This window comes from Gopherus evgoodei, chromosome 1 (genome assembly GCF_007399415.2).
Source record: "Gopherus evgoodei ecotype Sinaloan lineage chromosome 1, rGopEvg1_v1.p, whole genome shotgun sequence".
Lineage (NCBI taxonomy): Eukaryota > Metazoa > Chordata > Testudines > Testudinidae > Gopherus > Gopherus evgoodei.
The window spans coordinates 37,327,661-37,347,296 of NC_044322.1; the positions used below are offsets into that span (position 1 = coordinate 37,327,661).

The following is a 19,636-nucleotide window of genomic DNA, read 5'->3' on the forward strand; positions in this document are numbered from 1 at the left end:
CATAAGATTTCATGGGCTGAAACTCACTTCATCAGATGCATGGAGTGAAAAAATACAGTAAGAAGAATATATATCACAGCACATGAAAAGATGGGAGCTGCCTTACCAAGTTGGGGTGGGAGGGGTTTAGTGCTAATGAGCCAATTCAATTAAGGTGGATGTGGCCTATTCTCAACTGTTGAGAAGAAGGGTGAATACTAAGGGAGGTAAAATTACTTTTGTAGTGCTAACAAGGCCAATGTAATCAGGGTGGCCCATTGCCTTTTGGTGGGTAAGAGGAAAGAAAACAGAGTGCATCTTTGGGCAAAGAAGTAGTAGTTACTCACCTTGTGTAGTAACGATGGTTCTTCAAGATGTGTGTCCTTATGGATGCTTCATTGTAGGTATGCTTGTGTCCCTGAGTTGCTGTTCGGAGAACTTCGGTAGCAGTGTCTGTCAGGCCCGCACATGCACTGTGTCTCCTCGTGTTTTGCCACAAGACTAATCAGTGCACACGGGTCAACCCCCCTCAGTTCCTTGCATACCAGTCATTGACAACAACTCCAAAGTAGAGGGTAGTAGAGTGGGTTGTTGAGCACCCATAGGAACACACATCTCGAAGAACCATTGTTACTGCACAAGGTGAGTTTCTTCTTCTCCTTCAAGTAGTGTCCCTATGGGTGCTTCACTGTAGGTGACACCAGAGCAGTATCCCTTCTAGAGAACTGAGACTTCAAAGTTGGGTCAGTTATGGATGACAGTACTGTGGAGCCAAAGACGGCATCGAAGGCAGAGTCCCCAATGACTGCATAGTTGTCTGAGAAAGTGTGGACTGATGCCCATGTCGCTTCTCTACAGATCTCTGGATAGGGACATCCTTGAAGGCAGCGACAGATGAGGAGACAGATCTTGTGATGTAAGTATGAATCGAGTCTGGAGGGGTCATGTTGCAAATTTGGTAGCACTGCCTGATGCAATTCGAGACCCACTTAGAGAGCCTTTGTGCTGATATTGCTGATCCCAGGGATCTTTCCACAATGGAGAGGAAAAGTCTAGGGGACTTCCTGAAGGCCCTCGTTCTGTTAAGGGAGAATGCCAGGGCTCTTCAGACATCTAGAGTTTGAAGTATAGCCTCCCTGTTGTCTTTGTGAGGGTTGGTAGAAGACTGGAGGGTGAATCAATTGATTCATATGAAATGGAGAGGTTACCTTAGGGATCAATTTTGGATGCGGCCTGAGCATAACCTTGTCCGGAAAAAGTACTGTGTAGGTGGGATGTGCCATCAGGGCTGCTCTCTCTCCTATTCTTCTGGCCGTGGTAATAGCTATCAATGCCATTTTCAGGTATGTCAGCGAACAGGTGGCCATAGGTTCAAAAGGAGGCCTAATCAGCCTTTTCAGTACCAGGTTTAGGTCCCACATGGGAGCAGGAAGTTGAGGCTCAGGGGAGAGATTTATTATACCCTTGAGGAAACTTTTTGTGGTTGGTTGTGACAACACTGAGTGCCCCTCTACCGGCTGGTGAAAGATAGTGCTAGATGGACCCTAAGAAAGCTTAGGGGTAGTCCTGATTTTTTAAGGGTTAGAACATAGCCTAGGATGTGTAGAAGAGACATGGATGTTGGGGAGATTTGTTTGATGTGGAAGGGTATCTCCACAGATGACCATTTGCCTTGCATCATGAGGCCGTTTAAATGTGCGCCCCATCCTCCGAGTGATGCTTTGGTGTTGAGGAGTGACAATGGCGACGTCTGCGAGAAGGGGATCCCTTTGCACACATTGACTGGGTACTTCCACCAGTCTAAGGAGTTTTTGATCCTGGTGGGTAGTGACAGGGGTTTGTCCAACCTGTTCCTGTTTGGTCTGTAAACTGAACTGAACCACAGCTGGAGGCAATACATGAGGAGTCTGACATGTGGTATCACCACCATGCCTGCTGCCATATGTCACCAGAGTTGGAGGCAGAGCCTGGATGGTATTTGTAGACTACATTGATTGATGTCTATGAATGAAACTATGGATAGGAATCTGTGTTGAAGTAGGAGGTCTTTGGGCTGGAGGGTGTTGAGGTTGGCTCCTATGAATTCCACACACTGCACTGGAGTGAGGGTTGACTTCTGGGTATTGATCAATAGATCCAGTTCTGTGAACAAGTGTGTCACAGTATTGATGATTTAGTGAGCCTCCTGAAGAGACTGGGCTTTTAGGAGACAAATCATCCAGATACAGGTAAATCATTCTCTCTTCCAAGCATAAAAGAGTGGCTATCACTGAGAGAACTTTAAAAAATACTTTCGGGGCTGATGAGAGCCCTCAGGGGAGGCCTCTGTATTAGTAATGGTTGTGTCCCAGAGCGAACCTGAGAAATTGTCAATGAGCCAGTAGGATCAAGATGTGAAAGTAGTCATTCTGGAGGTCGAGGGCCAAAAACCAGTCTCCCTGTTCCAGTGCAGGGATGATCATCGATAAGATGACCATCTTGAACTTCTGAGCCTTGACAAACTTGTTGAGAGCTCTGAGGTCCAGTTTGGGTCTCCAACCTTCCTTCCTTTTGGGTATTAGGAAATAACAAGAGTAGAACCTCTTGCCTTGTGGATGGTGAGGTAGTGTTCAGAGCAGGAGTCAGACCAGGACAGATACCAGAAGGTCAGAGTCCGAGACAGGTCAGAGAGCAAACCGGGAGTCAGCTGTCCGGAGGCAGGTAGGGCCAGGTTACCAGGACATCAGTAGCAGCAACAGGTATTACAGGAGAAGCAGTCCTAAGCGGGGAGAATCCAGTTGCAGGGACAACTTCCTGTTTCTATGCTTGAGTTGAATAAGAGCTGGGAACCAATCAGGGCCCCCAGCATTCCAACCAATTAATTCCTGGATGGGCGTCCTCTGTCAGAGTTCAGATTCTACACTGGCAACTGACTGGCATGTTACTGGGTGTCAGGTAGGACCTAACCAGCTACTAAGTGCACTATGGACCAGGGTTCAAGACCCACTGTCCCTGACAGCAGCGCCTCACTGTCTATACTGCTATTTATACCTTTGCTAGGGGGCATGCAGTGTATATACTCTACACACTGCTGTAACAAGTGTGCAGTGTAGATGTACTCTCAGGGTATGTCTACACAGTAAAGAAAACCCACAGCTGGCCTGTGCCAGCTGACTTGGGCTCACTGGGCTGCAGCTGTGGGGCTGTTTCATTGCTGTACAGACTTCCAGGCTCAGGCTGGAGCCCCTACCATCCCTGCAGGGTCTAGAGCCTAGGCTCCCGCCTGAGCCTGGACATCTACATAGCAATGAAACAGCCCCACAGCCGGAGCCCCACAAGCCCAAGTCAGCTGGCATGGGCCAACCTCAGGTTTCTCTTTGCTGTGTAGACATATCCTCAGTGTACACAACTGTTTCTTACTGTTAAAATTAAAGCATTAAATGTAGCTTATTAACTCTCCATGAAAATTCATCCTCCGTATTAAAGCAATTCTCAAGTGAATTAAGCCTTCATATTTTATATACCTCAAAACCCAAATATGTTAAAAATACACGAGAAGCTTATGACGTAACCCAGCAAGTTTAAGTTATCCTTTGATATTTCTTTTACAAGATAGCAGCACAGAGTAAATGCAGTAGGTTCCACAGCACGATAAACAGAGGAACAATAAAATACTTAATTATTGATGTTTTACATATTATGGTTTGCTAATAACTTTTTTTTATTTACACAGCTAGTCTTTCCAGTGAAGTGTTTTGCTTGCAATCCCTGCTGTTGCGATGTTTGAACACTGTTTACATGGCACATAGCCAGGAATATAGAAGTCCTCAAAGCGCTCTCTGCATGTGTTGAGCTGATCAGTACAGGACACCATCCTATGTACAAATAATAAGTCAGGCTCCCAAACCTATTTTACAGATTTATCTATAATTAAAAAATAGAGCAGACTGCTTACATTAAGAAAACAATTGTAATAAAATTAAGAAAAAAAAATTGAAGTAATCCAGCATGCAGTGCTGCACATGATAGCAAACAAAAGCATTTTTTGGACCTTGTCATTCTGCCTTTAAAGAGTTATCTGCTGTGTCAATATGAAACACAAAATAGGTCTGTTAGGAAGCTGTGCATTTGTTATCAGCTCTTGCTCTTTAAATGGCAGGACTGTAAATATTTTTCTTCATTATCACCCTGATAGTAAATAACTTTGCAGGTGTGATTTAATCTATACAGAATGCCATGATCTCACATTTTTAAGCTATATTAAACAGAAAATCAGTAATAAAAAGCTTATCTACCAGGAAGCAAAGGAACAAAATTGGTGAACTAAGGTCCATGAAAACAGGGTTCAAGATCATTTGGGTTGTATTTTACGATGGTTTATGTATTTGCTGTACAGTTTTGTGCAATCTATATTCTCTTATCATGGAAACTGCTTTATAATAAATTATCATTTATTGCATATTTTGCAACTTTGTCAAAGGGTACGCCTAAGATTTTGCTTCAATAAAAAATGCTACCTAACCATTAGACAATCTAGACATATCCACAACAGTTTGATATTTGCCATCTTTAGCTGTAGTTCCAGGAACTTTTGATGTGGCATTGCCAGTTAGAATATTTATCTGTTTACTCAACACCACATTTACTCCCTCTCCTAAATTTTAATTATGTTTCATTAGAGAAAATATAAAAATATCCAAGCAAAATGCACATCAAGTAATTCTTCAAATGAAAATTATCAATAAGTGAAATGATGCTGGTGGGTAATGATTGTAAAATTGATTATGTTTAATTATATATTTGTTAGTTATGTGACAAAAGAGAAATTTCATCTCATAATAGCATATTGTTGTACCAGCTGTGAAAATAGAATAGTATATTAAAAGGGCCACATTTAAAGCTGATATGACAAAAAGTTAGCTTTATTAAAAACGTTGGTAACATTAGACCTTCTCTGCTGGCTGACTACAACAAAATCAAGGTGACAAGGTTCTATGTACTCATCGTCCTACACTCTGGTGGTTTGCTCTGATATTGCAAGCAGGCAGGGTACTGATGCACAATATATGAATTCAGCTTTCTGAAGCATTAAGAGAGCATAAAAATATTGTATGCATAATACCCTGACCAATCAGGGCACATTACACAGTCAAAATGGAGGGATATAATGTGCAGCTGTGAAAAAAAAAAAGCTTGCTTTTCAAAAGCAGAAGTAACAATTTTACAAGCCATGTGAGCCTTGCTCTGTGTGCTATGAATCCTCCAAAAGCAGGTTAATACAGTTGCCCCTTGGGCTGAGCAGTTAGTTAATATTCAAGGCTTTGCTGGGTTGTTTTCATTAGGAGGGAAAATTGATGATTCTTTGGTGAAATCTTATTTATTTACAAAAAATGTATACAAAGTTCTGTTTCCCTGAACATAAGAGGAGCAGCAACAGGCATTTTCCTTACTCATAACTTCCATATCTGCCTTGCCAGCAAGTCCTATGACCCAAAAGAACTCTGCATCTCTGCTCCCCATCAGGGCTATGCTCATGACCGCATCTCTGGCTTTCTGCTTGTTTCCATTTTGCTTGCTCCTCTTGACACATACACAGCTCCAAACATTCAATGACCTAGTCCTTGCATTTGCAATCAGGTCCCAGGGAAACTCTTTGGCCCACATGGCTTAAATCTTGATCAATCTTGCATACAGCCTTGGGTGGTGACTTCCATTGTCTCCAGCTATTTTACTCCATAAAGGAGCTTAATTGCATCTTCCATTTAGGCTGAATTAATAGTAGCTAGCATGCCCATCAGCTTTAATTATATCTGTAATTACCTAATGACTAAAGACATGCTTGATAGCAGCCATTAATAAATTTCAGCATAACAGTATTATGCACTCTTTAGCTTTATGTAGTATTGTCATCTGGACTTATACTAGCCACACCAGCTGCAATGACTCACTGATTCATGAATATCTGTTGAAATAATGAACAGCATCTTTGGTTTGCTCAGTAAATCACTAAGCGTCGTGCTCAAACTGCCACTTCATTGTCTAGTTAATGTCTGGGTAACTGATGTGGACTGAGAATGACTTTGCCTTCTTTCTCTACTGAAAAGATTCTTAAGCACCCAACTAATGTTCAGACAATAAAATGAGTTGATAGGTTGAACATTCCAACCCCACACTTTAAAAAATAAACTAGCTGTCCAATCAAGCAATATCCAGGAAGAATTTTTAACTGCTGGATAGCTCTGATTGTTTTTAAATGGTAAGGCTAGTAAGGAAGATGCAAATTTGCACCACATTTGCATAACATAAGTATATTAGGTTTGGTATATTAGGTCTACCTAGGTTCTGCTAGATAGAAAACAGAATATTTTACATTTGCATAACTTTTGGAGGCAAATGGCAGGCTTGCTTTCCCTGAAGCAACTTATGGGGCAGTTATTCTTCATTTCCATTCCTCTGAAAGGGGATAAGGATCTTCTCTTTTTCTGAGGGCTTGTCTTCACTACCAGGGTAAGCTGATCTAAGTTATGATACTCCAGCTACACGAATAACATAGCTTAGGTCAGCTTACCGCTGTGACTTCACTGTGCTGCGTCAATGCGATACGCTACCCCATGGACTTACCTTGCTCTTCTCGGGGACCTGGAATACTACAGTTGATCGGAGAGCGCTCTGCCATCGATTTAGTGGGTCTTCACTAGACCCGCTAAATCGACACCCGCTGGAAGGGTATAGATCTCCCTGGTCATGAAGACAAGCCCTCAGTATCTCCCTCTCTTTTGGGAGTGGTAACTGCTGCCTGAGGGTTCTGTAAAAACAAAGGGCAATCTCTTAACTACTAGGGATTGATCTGCTGAGTAGGGAGGAGACTTGCTCTCTTTCATGTTGCTGTATGAACGTACAGCAAAGCTTAGCAGTCACTTCCTGCTCAGCAGAATAAGATGACCAGCTCCCAGTCTAATTTTGCATGAGTATGTGTTACATCCTCTCTCATTCCATACCTCGACAGGGATCAGGAAACCAGACAGCTGATATAGGAGGAGTGAGAGAGAGAAGAGGCTATAATCCGGGAGGAAAGGAGACAGATGAGGACAAAAGAATGAAGAAACTCCAAATGGCAATGGGAGGAGTGGGCAGAAAAAGGGTAACAGGTAAGGAAAGGAACAGGAAGACATTTGGTGGGGGAGAAAAGAGTTAGAGCACCCAATGAGAGAAGTCCCATACTGCCACGAACGGGGAGGGGGAACACTGCACAATACCCTTCACTAGAAAACAAGAAGGGATGATATCTCCTGAAGTTATTAGAAACAGGGAATGAGCATTTCATCTCTCCCCCTGCCCCAAACACACCAGAAGGGAGAGCAAACACACAAGTCTTCCAACAAGAAGAGAATAACTTCTATATGATCCTTACAATTCTTCCTGTGAGTGGGTGTGCATGAATTGCCTCTTATAAAACACATCTCTCCACCTTACTTATTTTTGCACAGCAGGGGAATGCTAACATTTTTGCAGTCTTAGCCTTTAGTATAGGACTGAAATCTGCCCCAAAATCCAGTCACAATTCCAGAGTTTACTACATGATTTTACTCTAATACATTTTCTTTTGAAAGAATGCTTATTTTGTTAGGCATTTGATGGGGAGTGCTTGACAGCTGTTCTGTGGGATTTGCACTATTGGTCTCTGGGTAAAGTTTAAGATGTTGGCACATGCCTTATAAAGCCCTACACCTGAGAAATCATCTCTCTCCTTGTCCTTGTGACATATTGCCATAGCTGCTTTTAGTCAGAGTTGGATTCCCCTTGTGATAAAAGACAGGGGGCCCACTGGCACAGTATTTTCAGTGAGGGCCTCAGGAATTTGCTCCGCACCTTGATCCAGCATAGCCTAAACCTGACACACTGTAAAAGCCATGTTTATTTTGCAGGGTTCTTCGGGGAAGGATGAGGGTATGTTACTAGGGAAAGAGGCTTTTCTAGTGTGTTTCTATTTTTATTGTCTACTGGCTGAGGTAAACTTATCTCTTATTTAAGGCTGCCCAATGCCAGAATTAATGTATTTGTATATTAATACAGTATTAAGAAGAATGGATGGTTATTGTAAATCTTACTAATGCAAAAGTGCTTAGAGTTTTTATGTGGATGTTCTTTTTAAAATGTTAAATCCAAACAAATAAATAAAATAATAGAGAGTTGCTCAATTACTATGATTTTCAATTTAGGATTGTAACAGTCATGTTCACGTGTAGAATCAAATATTGTAATTATATTTTTTTTGCAGAAAGAGCACAAAGTATCTTCTGTACAAACGAGAGACAGACTTCTTAAAATTAGCAGTGGATGGCTGGGTTTCCTCTTCAGAATCTTAAAACAGAGCCAAATGGGACTCCTGAAATATCATGTCTATATATTTCAGGGATTAATAGGATAGATTTTGTGATCAGAACAGAGTTCCCAAAAGTAATACTGCCTGATTTTACGAAGTTTATCTTCTTGATATACTTTATATGATTTTGGAATATTTTGTAGATTGCCCTCCATGGGACTAATTCTAAACAAATGGAACACAGTCCTGATTTTCTGTGATAAGTAGATGAATATAAAAGAAATCCAAATTCTCAGTGGTAAAGTGTGCCATCACTGTCTGAAATTATATGTAAGAGCACCAAGCATTCTGCAAGAATACAACATAAAAAGAAATAAATGCTTATAGTAGTAATGGAGATGTTGGCTGGAGTATCTACATTGATAATAGCAGGTAAATAAAAGAATTATAATAGGTGCACAAGTACTAAAGTTTAGACCTATCTATGGATTATCTACATCACCTACCACTGTAGCCTGTATGCCATTAAGTAAATTGGAAATCAATAAAGTTGAAATACACATTTCTGGAGTTTAAAATACACTTTTTAAAACATTGGCTATTCATATCAGCAGCAAACACACTGGAAATTAACCTGGATACCTCTATAAAACATATTGTCCACATGCAACCTTGTTTAAAAAAACCAGGATTTATGCCACTGTTGCAGATGTAAACCATGAATATGTATGATGCTGGAAGCAACTGCTATTGCTAACACTGCAAAACACTTCCTATTATAATCTTGTTTTCACACAAAACTTTCTGAAATATGCACCTTCTGAGTGGAAATTTTCTATGCTTTTTGTCTTTTAGTGAATGTATTTTATTTGGAAGGTTTATGGAAAATCCCCTCAGCCATTCTAAGTTACTGTAAACTGTGGGGCAGGGTGAACAACTTTCCCCACTGAAAAAAAAAGTTAATCACACCTTTTTACAAAAAATGAAAACCAAGAGGCTACAGTAACCACTGCAGAAAGCTTTATAAATTGAAACAGTATCGTCAGTTTTGCTTATTTTAAAAGAATGATTTTGATTTTAGAAAGTTAAGAGCATTTGAAAGTTGTGTGTTGGGCAGGTGGGGTCTCTCTCTTTGGTTAAGTAAGAAGGTTAATAAAGTTAATTGCAACCCAAGGATGCATAACTTGTAAAGTGCATGCTTACCAAAACTATTATGAGATGCATATCCTGCCCCATCTTGTCCCCTTACTGTCCCTCCCATGTTGTGTTTTTAAACTGTCTATGCAAGTTTAAAGCAACTAAAACCAAAGCAACTTAACCCAATTTGTGGAAGGCAACAAAGGAGCTGGGGGGCTAGTCAGGGGATTTAGGCTGCCTTAAGGATGTTTTTAAATGTATGCATTTATGAGCATATACACATGTGCAGTTATTAAAGGAAATACAAAGTAGACTGCAATATTAACAACTCTAGTCGTTCTTACCGGTTAAGTATTTTGGTTCTCCCAGGAGACTCCCTGACTTTGGGTACCCTTCTCCTGGGCTCTCAGGCAGCTGCCTCTCTCTCTCATTTTTATGATCAGGCAGTAGCTTGCTCAGTCCCCTAAAGGAGCCTCATGCCATGGATTTATAGAAAGGCAAAAGGCTATGGAGAGAGCAGCCACACAGTAGGAAAAAGCCATGGACTAGGAGGAAGCAGCGATTATAGACTGGAGTGAATCACTGCAACTCAGCAAATGCAGCCAGGTGCAGCGCAATGGGTGCATTAGAGAGAAAGGGGGCAGTTCACTATGGAACAGGAGACAGAGTATAACAGGGCCACAGTTAGTGAGGGGAAGACAGTGAAAAGGCAACTCCCTCTGAAATTACAAGGGGGAGCTTTAAGGTGGACATTGTTAATCAGGCTGGGATTTGGCCATGACAGTCTGGAACCTTGGGTAAAGGAGGATAAAAGCTCACAAGATCTTTAATTCAGCCCAAGCACTTGATACATAGGAGGTTGACATCTCATTGGATTATAGGATTTTAAAAGTGTTTTTTTTTTTTGAACATGTAAAAAATTTGACCCATTCCACTGTGTTTTTCACAAATGACAGTTTCCACAGAAGAGAAGTCTAGGTGCAATAGGGACAACAAATTACCATCTTTCACTCCCACAACTTTCTTTTTGTGCAAAGAAAAAAAGTCACAGTATCAATTATGGAGATAGCTGGGAGGAGATGCTCTGAATACTGGTGTATTTCTCTGTTGTTTAGATAAACAAGGAAATGAATATTGATCAAATATTCACATTACGGGTTTAAGTCATTTGCACAAAGACTCCAGATTTCTGGACCTTCAGTCTCAACAGGTATGTAAACTGGTCCCTTTTAAGAGTCTACAAGCGTGTATTCTATTAATGTTGTTAGCTGGCCTTTGCTGATTTTCTTCAGCTAAGGATAGGAACTTCTTAAAGAGTACCCATCACACAAATCAGTAGTATAATTTACTGAGGAGAAATCAACTTACGGCCGACTTGATCAAACATTACTGAGAACAGGAAGTCTCTAGGTGTCATGTAATATTCTCCTTCATATTCCAAGGATGCAAACTTCAGAAAGCGCTGCTTTCGAATAGACAGTTTTTCTGCCATCTCCTCATTAGCGACATCTTCCTTCTAGAAATGGGAGGAAAAAAACAATGTAACAAAAATATGATTAGGCTTTAGACCCTTATCCTAATCAGAAGGCAGCCTACTATCCTCAGTATATTGAGGTCAAGACACCACTGTAAGAGGGACGGTTGTAATTAAGATAGTTATTCTAGTTTAACCTTAAAAAGGGATAGGTTTATGCAGAGTTCAAAATGTTTTTTGAACCATTGTTAAAATTTGTTGTCTAGCTATGGAACAACTACCATGACATATTAGGAACAGTGATTTTTCCAGTTTAGGTGTGGGCTTGGCTTTTAGACAACAGAAGCAGAGGCAGTATTGTCCACACAAAAAATCATTCCTCCCAAATCATAAGATTTTAAAAATAAATTGTGTTCTTTTTATTTGCCTTCTGGGTTTTGAGCCTTTAGGGTTCATGTTTCCAAACTCCTCTCCATAACCATGAGGTTGAAACTTCCTATTTTTTGTAATCAGAGCTGAGATCCTAACATAATCACCTGACTCCATGAACTGTGACTTTAAGAAAAACACCAAATTTAGAGAAACTTATGATAAAATCATAAGCTTCGGCAATACTGCAGAAACAGCAACAGAAAGTGATGTCAGGTGCAGAGAGAATCTGGACGGAGTGAAAACAAGAAATAGGCATAATATTTTACCATTTCGGAGAGAATAACTGAGCACTGGGAAAATATGAGTTTCTTAGAATGAACATGACATATGTATTTGACTCATGCTGCGGAACAATTCTCCAACACCCATGTCACTCTTTAGAAATTGTATACAAAGCCATTACACTTTAGTAACACTAACAACTATGAACAATGATGGAAAAACAAGGAAATCTAAATTAGACAAACTCAGAGTACCAAGACCCCATTTGTAAGCTATTATAAATAATTATAGTTATTATAGCTGAGTCCAAACTATATGAGATGCTGTAGGGACTTACAGGAAGATATAGTTTGTGCCCAAAAGGTTTTACAATCTGAAAATGCAAATAAATAAATGAAGAATAAATGAAAAGGATATATAAGCAAAATATAAGCAAAAACACTACAGCAGGGGTAGGCAACCTATGGCATGTGTGCCAAAGGCAGCATGCAAGCTGATTTTCAGCAGCACTCACACTGCCTGGGTCCTGGCCACTGGACCGAGGGGCTCTGCATTTAATTTAATTTTAAATGAAGTTTCTTAAACATTTAAAAAACCTTATTTAACTTTACATACAACAATAGTTTAGTTGTATATTATAGACTTATAGAAAGAGACCTTCTAAAAACGTTAAAATGTATTACTGACACGTGAAACCTTAAATTAGGGTGAATAAATGAAGACTCGGCACACCACTTCTGAAAGGTTGCCGATCCCTGCACTAGAGCTAGTTGAAACACTTACCAGCTTTTTCCAATAGAAAACTTCCATGGGATCTCAAAATCTAAATGTTTCAAGGAAACATGTCAATTTAAATGAAATTTGAGGTTAAAGTAAAAAATTCAAAATCAAAATGGAGTATTTTGTTTCTACTTTCTTCTTTTCACTTATACTGACTTTTTGTTGAAATTTTTAATTCTATACTATGTTTAAATAAGCTTGTTTCAATGTTTCTGAATCGAAATATTTCAGATTTTGTCCCATGAAATATTTTGACTTTTTGTACCAGTTCAGGAAGAACATTTTTTGAAATACTAGAATTTTCCATAGGATGGAAATTCCATTTTCTGACTTGCTATAGTGATGACTAGACCTATCTTGATAGGCGCTTCAGCTACGCTCCGAACTGCATGACTTAAATCAAGCAGTTCCATTAAAGTGAAGTACATGGGTAAATGCTATGTTGGATGATATGTGCTTTTGTTTATATTATATTATTAGTTAATTTCACTTTTACCCCTATACTGTCATTGGGTTTCCCTTGCTTACTTGGGTCTTTCGAACAACAATAAAGGAAATGAAACAAATTTTAAAATTAGGAAACTGTTACTAGAAAAATAAAACCTGGCAGCAGAGGGACAGGTGTGGCACCTGAAGCCATTTTAAACTAATTTTTAAATTGATCAGATTTCAAGTAGAAAGCGTTCCTTTAACCTTTATCTTGCACATTAGAAGAAAGGTGGATGTGGAAGATGCAAACAGCACTTTTGTTCTTCTACTAATCAGATTCACAGATTCCGAAAAATACTATTTTAAAACAACTCTAATGTAGTAAGTCTCAGTTCCTTTTAATCACCTCTGTTTAAAAGTTCTGGGATTGGTTACTACTGAATTGTCTTTTTACAAGTTTCAACAAATGCCGTTTCAGATATCAAGTGAATAATTCATATTTGTGAGCTGTTAAAATTCAGCACTCTTATTAGAATTATCTCATAATAACATCAGCAGTTTGTGCCCTAAAGCAAACTTCAAAATAAATTGCTCTATAGTACTGTTTTAATTGAAATTATGGAAAGATTTTTTTTTTGCATAAACTTATTACATGGTGCTTGTGGAAGAAGATTAAGAGTTAATCCTATTATACAACTGTCCATGTCAATTGGATTTTCAAGCTCCTAAAATACTAGAATACTTGTTTTAACACTGGCCAAAGCATGGCTTATTAGTGATATTAAAACTGTTGAACTTCAACAGTTGAAAATTTTAAATTTAAATAAAACAGCTGTAAATTTGTGTATCTACACACACAAACACACAGGGAATAGAATTTATTACCATCAAAACTGTCAATACATATTATTACTGTAATTTCACTGGTTCAGTTTCTTGTCATGAATAACTTCTTTTGTTTACAAAACTATTTTGGAAACAAATGTTTTTTTTTTCCTTTTGGTAAGAATAAAGCTGAAGACATTTATCAAAACACTAAGTCGTCAATATTTGCATAAATGAACTATATTGGTCTTGCCAACTTTTGCAATTTTTTGTCAACCTTGCAACATTTTGTGTTTTTCTTAAACCCTCCACTCCTGGAGTCATGTCATCACATAAGAATCTCAAATTTCATTAAAAGAAAGTTTCTAGGCCTTATGGATATAGGAAGTAAATCTTGAAAACGGGATATCGCAACGCCTTACATAAGCGGCTACTACCAACATGCACTTGGTAAACATCCTCGGTGCTGTTGCAAGGCTGAACAGGAGGACCGCAAACTGGTAGTGGTCTGGTCCCACCATGAACTGTAGGAAGCATCTGTGACCTTGAAAGATGGCTATGTGGAAATAGGGTCCTTAAAGTCAAAGATGGCATACCAGTCTCCCGGATCCAGGGAGGGAAGGTGGATGTCAGGGAGACCATGTGGAACTTCCATTTCTTTAGGTACTTGTTGAGGTCTCGCAGATCCCTATCTGGCTTATGCGCATGCGCCATATGCCCGGAGTCTGAGCTTTTAAAAAAACAGTAGTGTGTGTTGGTCCATGTATGTGCCTTTGTACTGCCTTATAGTTTCAATGGAGGCAATAAGTGGCAGAGTAGACTGACCATTCTTTCAGTTCTGTCTCCACCACAAATCAAACAGGTCTGGAGCAGAAGGGAAGGAGGGCGGGATTGGAATACTGATAGGGACCACATATCTTGAAGAACCTCCAGTTACAAGTAAACAAACTCCTCTTCTTCTTCGTGTGATGATCTCAATTATATTCCACTGAGGTGATTGACAAGCAGTGCCTCGTTAGGAGGAGGGTGCGAGGAAGATGATGGAACTGTGGAGCAGAGGTCAGCTGCACTAAATGAGGCATCTATCTCAGAATCTTACAAGAGGGCATAACAGGAGGAAAAGGCATGTACCAAACTCCATGTGACCACCCTACATATGTCTGTGAGCAGCAGGTGATGGAGCGCAGCTGTAGTAGATGCCTGCATTCGTGGAGTGGGCTTGGACCCCAATGGGTGGAGACAGATCCAACAAACAATAGCAGAATATAATGCACCTCAAAATCCATTTAGAAATCCTCTGAGTGGAAATGATCTGGCCCTTAATCCTCTCCACTATAGCAACAAATAGTCTAGAAGATTTCCTGAATAGCTTTGTCCTGTGCAGGTAGACGGCGAGGGCCCTTCAGACATCGAGGGAGTGATGTCATTGTTCCTCTGCTGAGGCATGTGGCTTAGGGAAGAACTGTATGGGGTTGACTGAGGTGAAAACGGGAAACCACCTTCAGCAGAAACCTGGGATGTAAGCACAGGGAAACGTTGTCTTTATGGAACATGCTGAAAGGGGGAGTCCTGCCATCATGGCCCCCCCCAATTTGCCTACCCTCTTTGCAGAGGTGATGGCTATCAGGAAGGTGAACTTCATCGAGAGAAGAGAAAGGGAGCAGGAGGCCAGAGGTTCGAAGGGTAACTTCACCAGTGCCATGAGGACAAGGTTGAGGATTGGATGGAAGGCCCTGATCATACAAAGCCCTTCCAGAATCTGACAGTTAATGGGTGAGTGAAAACTGAGTGCACTAATGGCTGCTATGTGCATCTTGATGGAGCAGAGAGCGAGTCCTGGCACTTTCAGGGACAGGAGATAGTCCAAGAGGAGAAGGATGCCAAAGGCCTCAGGAGCCATACTCTTCCGTTGGGTCCAGAAGGTGAAATGTTTCCTCTTGACCTGGTAGGACCGCCTTGTGGATTCTGTTCCTGCTACTTGAGGGGATGTCTCATACTGCCAGTGAATACTTCTGTGCTAGTGAAGATGCCCATCCAAAAACCAGGCTCTCAAGTGAAGCATCTGCAGATTGGGGCATCTGATCTTGCCATTGTGTTGAGTAAGCAGTTCCAGGAAAGTCAGTAGCCTGAGTTGTGGATATCTTGACACACGAAGAAGAGGAGGAAAACAGAACTGGCAAGGCCAGAATGTGGTGATCAGAATGACCGTCACCTCCTCCCACCGAATCTTGTGGAGAATATGGGGCAGGAGTGGGAAGGCATAATTGATTCAGCCCAACCAGTCAAGGATCAGGGTGTCGCGTTAGGAGTGGGCTCCAAGTCTGCTCCTGGAATAGTACAGGATGCGTCTGGCATTGGTGTGGGAGGCAAAGAGATCCCTGGTCTGAGTACCCCAGCAGTCAAAAATATCCATGTTCATTGAGTCATGGAGCTCCCACTCCTGGTCAGTCACAAAGTTCCTGCTGAGAGTATCTGCAGTCATATTCTGAGTCCCTGGGAGATAAGCCGCTGACAACGGGATACTGTGTAGAAATGGTGCATCGTATACAAAGTGCTGGCAATTTCAGGTCTCCCTTGTTTGAGTAGTAAATGGTAGTGGTGTTATCCAACATGATAAGAATATGGCGGGAGTGGCTGGGTGGGAGGAATGTGCAACATGCTCTCTTTACTGCCTGAAGTTCTAGGGTATTAATGTGCATCCTGGATTCCCAAGCAGTCCAAGCCCTGTGCATCATGTGGGAGCCCCATCCATCAAGAGATGCATCTGTAATGATCATTATATTAGGGGAGAATGTAAGTAAAGAAATCCCAGAGCAAACCTGATTCAGGTTTGTCCACCACCAAAGGGAGAAGAGGACCTCGTTGGGAAGAGTCAGAATGATGTCCATGGAATGGAGTGTGGGAGAATGGATGTTCTGTAAACACAGTTGTAGATAGCAGAAATGAAGATGAGCATGCCGCCATGGGGCCAAGGAGGGAAAGGCAAGTTCTGGCCGGAACAGAGAGGTTGGAAGTCATTGAACTAATTAGTTCCAGCAGGATCTGGAACCTGTCCTCTGGTATGTAGGCATGCGCAGAGACTGCATCAATGTGTGCTAGGATGAATTTCAGGGACTGAATTGGGTCCAAAGTCAATTTTTTGATGTTCACACTGATCCCCACAGAGGAGAGGAATAGAAGCAGCTGGGATGTTGATACTCAAGCTTCTCATCTGGACTGCGCTGCCAGTAGACAATTGTTGAGATAAGGGAAGACAAGGATTCCTTGATGCTGGAGGTGGGCTGCCACCATGGAGAAAACCTTGGTGAAGATGTAGGAAGCAGTGAGTCCGAATGACAGGACTTTGTATTAGAAGTTTTGAGTGCCCATCGTAAAACTCAAGAATAGTCTGTGGGTTGGGTGGACAGCTATTTGAAAGTAAGCATCTTGCATATTGAGAGCCGTAAACACACGCCTCTTTCTAGTGAGGGTATGATGGCTGCAAGTGTGACCATATGAAACTTAGGCTTGCGTACAAATCGGTTGAGATGACTGATCTAGGATTGGGCTCCATCCTCCTTTTTTCTTGGGTACCAGGAAGTAGATGGAGTTGAACCCTGTGCCCTGAAAGGTCATGGGAATGGACTCTATTGCCCCTCCCTGCAGGAGGTAGTCCACCTCTAGGGCAAATATACTGTTGTGAGAGTAGTCCCTGAGGTGCGATTGGGAAGGGTGGATGTGGATGAGGTAGTGTTGTGAACTTGATCGGATAGCCATGTCGGATGACATCCAGGACCCACTCGTCCATTGTTATCACACTTCATGTCAGCAGAAAGAGCCCTAGATGGCCCTTGAAGGGGGTGGGTGGCTGGTAAGAGTGATGGAATGCAAGGGGGCTGACAGCTCTTTAGATGCACTCAGAAATATCACTTATGTGAACACTGAGTGTGCTTTGTGGAGGACTGCACTAACGGACCAGGAAAACCAGGCAGCTGAGTTTTTTGATGCTTCTCGGGAGGCTCATAAGGTCACTGGTGGAAAAACGGAGTCACTCTGTATTACTGTGCAGGATGTGGATGATAAAACTTTTGCTTGGGCACTGGTGTATAAATATCCAGAGATCGCAGAGTGACTCTAGATTCTTTGAGCGAGTGCAGGGAATCATCAGTTTTCTGATTGAAGAGGTAAGATTCATCGAAGAGGAGGTCCTCATTTGTGTTCTGCACCTCCCTATGGAAACCAGAAGGAATGTAATCAGGATTTCCTCCTCATGATGACCTCGTCACCATAGTACAGGAAGATGTGTCTGCTGGATCTACTGCAGCCGGGAACATCGTCCTGACAATCAATTTACCTTCCTCCAGAATAGCCTGGAAGCGAGCATGGTACTGTTGAGGCAACTTGTCTGCCAAGTCTGCTACCTGGCGGATAATTCAAAAAGTCATATTTAGCTAGCAATGACAGGTAGTTAGAGATGAGGAACTGAAGGCTGACTGAAGAAAAGACCTTGCGACCTAGAAGGTTTAACCCAGGAATCAACAACCTTTGGCACACAGCCCCTTGGTGAGTCAGGCCGGTCTGTTTACCGGCAGCATCTACAAGTTCAGCTGATCGCAACAACTGAATAAACCGGCCTGGCCCGCCAGGGGGCTTACCTTGGCAGGCCGCGTGTCAAAGGTTGCCAACCCTTGGTCTAACTTCTTACTTTCCTTGTTGGTTGGACTGGAATGCTTTTGAGGCTGCAACAGATAAAGCTGGAATAAGCTACAAGTTTAAGTAAAAACAGCCTCTAATTTTAAGACATTGTCTCACCTTAAGCCTTTTTGGGACTGGACACTCATGTCTGCTATTTTAGACACAGCATTTGGCATCCTATCATTTGCACTATACTGTTTATGACGACTGTTATTTACTTGGTACTCAGGAAAGGGATACAGTACAGCTGTAATTTTAAATAAACAAACAGCATAGCATCACCCTAGCACTACACAATCTAGCATTCATTAGGAGTTCAGGTCTTGCTATAGAGTTTAATTTCACAACCTTTTGGATCAGAGGCTAGAAAATTTGTGACTGAGCCAGACCACCACAAAAAATAGAGTAATATGACTTTCCAGGCCTGAGCCTGTTCTCTTACAGTTTGAAAAAATAATCATTCAGAAGAACAGCCATCACCACTGCAGTTTTAGCTAAATTTAAAAGATGCCTTTCTCAGTTCAGTGGACTTATAAATACCCAAACACCAATTTAAGCATACAGATTTAACAGTGGGGAGTGGTAGTGGTGGATCGACAGTAAGATTTTGTAACAGAATTACAGACAAATTCTGCTCTCAGTTGAAGACAATGGTTTCTCTGGATTTAGACCAATAGCATCCAGCCATATGCCAGTTTATCAATTTTCTTTCATTACAAAATAGAATAATTTAAAAAAAAAGTTTTCACTGATTCCACAGTATTTTTGTTCGTTAGCTGTATGTAGAAGTGCTGGAACCTACATTTTTTTCATGCCATATAATATGCTTACTATTTTATCTCCTGCAATTCTGTTGTAATCATATTTGGTTAGAAATATAAAAGGTCAAAGCTCACAGCTCCTTTCAATGTTTAATGTAGTTTATTCTAACAATAATGTCCCACCTACTCGCACAGAGATCAGGACCGTGTTGCTTTCTATATAAGGTATCAAAGGTCTCTCTACAGGAAAGTTTCATTTTCTAAACAGTAACAAACATAACCTTATCTAACTGCTCATTAAAAAATTAATTAAATGCCAAAACAATATGGTACATGCCATTGTCTCTTTTACTCTTCCTATTAAAGTACAAAACAACATAAATGTAAAAAATGCAGACATCAGCTTTGAATGTCTCACTTTATAAGTGTTTTTGCTGGCCAGAAAATGAACCATAGACTCATAGGACTGGAAAGGAGCTTGAGAGGTCACCTAGTCCAGTCCCTTGCACTCATGGCAGGAATAAGTATTATCTAGACCATCCCTGACAGGCATTTTGTCTAATCTCTTGGGTGAAACTCTGCTGAATACAAAGGCAGAAACTTTCTGCTCCAGCAGAAGTT

General features: G+C 41.0%; 1 protein-coding gene across 3 annotated transcripts in view; it reads right to left on the reverse strand.

Annotated features, from left to right (window-relative positions):
* The window catches only part of MICU2 (mitochondrial calcium uptake 2), a 265,922-nt gene that overhangs the window by 105,240 nt on the left and 141,046 nt on the right, over window positions 1-19,636 (reverse strand). For 2 of the 3 annotated variants that reach the window (XM_030561957.1, XM_030561949.1), the window contains exon 2: window positions 10,787-10,934. In XM_030561957.1, the coding sequence (XP_030417817.1) occupies window positions 10,787-10,934 (148 nt within the window). Of the gene's footprint in view, window positions 1-10,786; window positions 10,935-11,883; window positions 11,920-19,636 lie in introns of all 3 variants that reach the window. The other variant, XM_030561965.1, reaches the window with a different exon arrangement.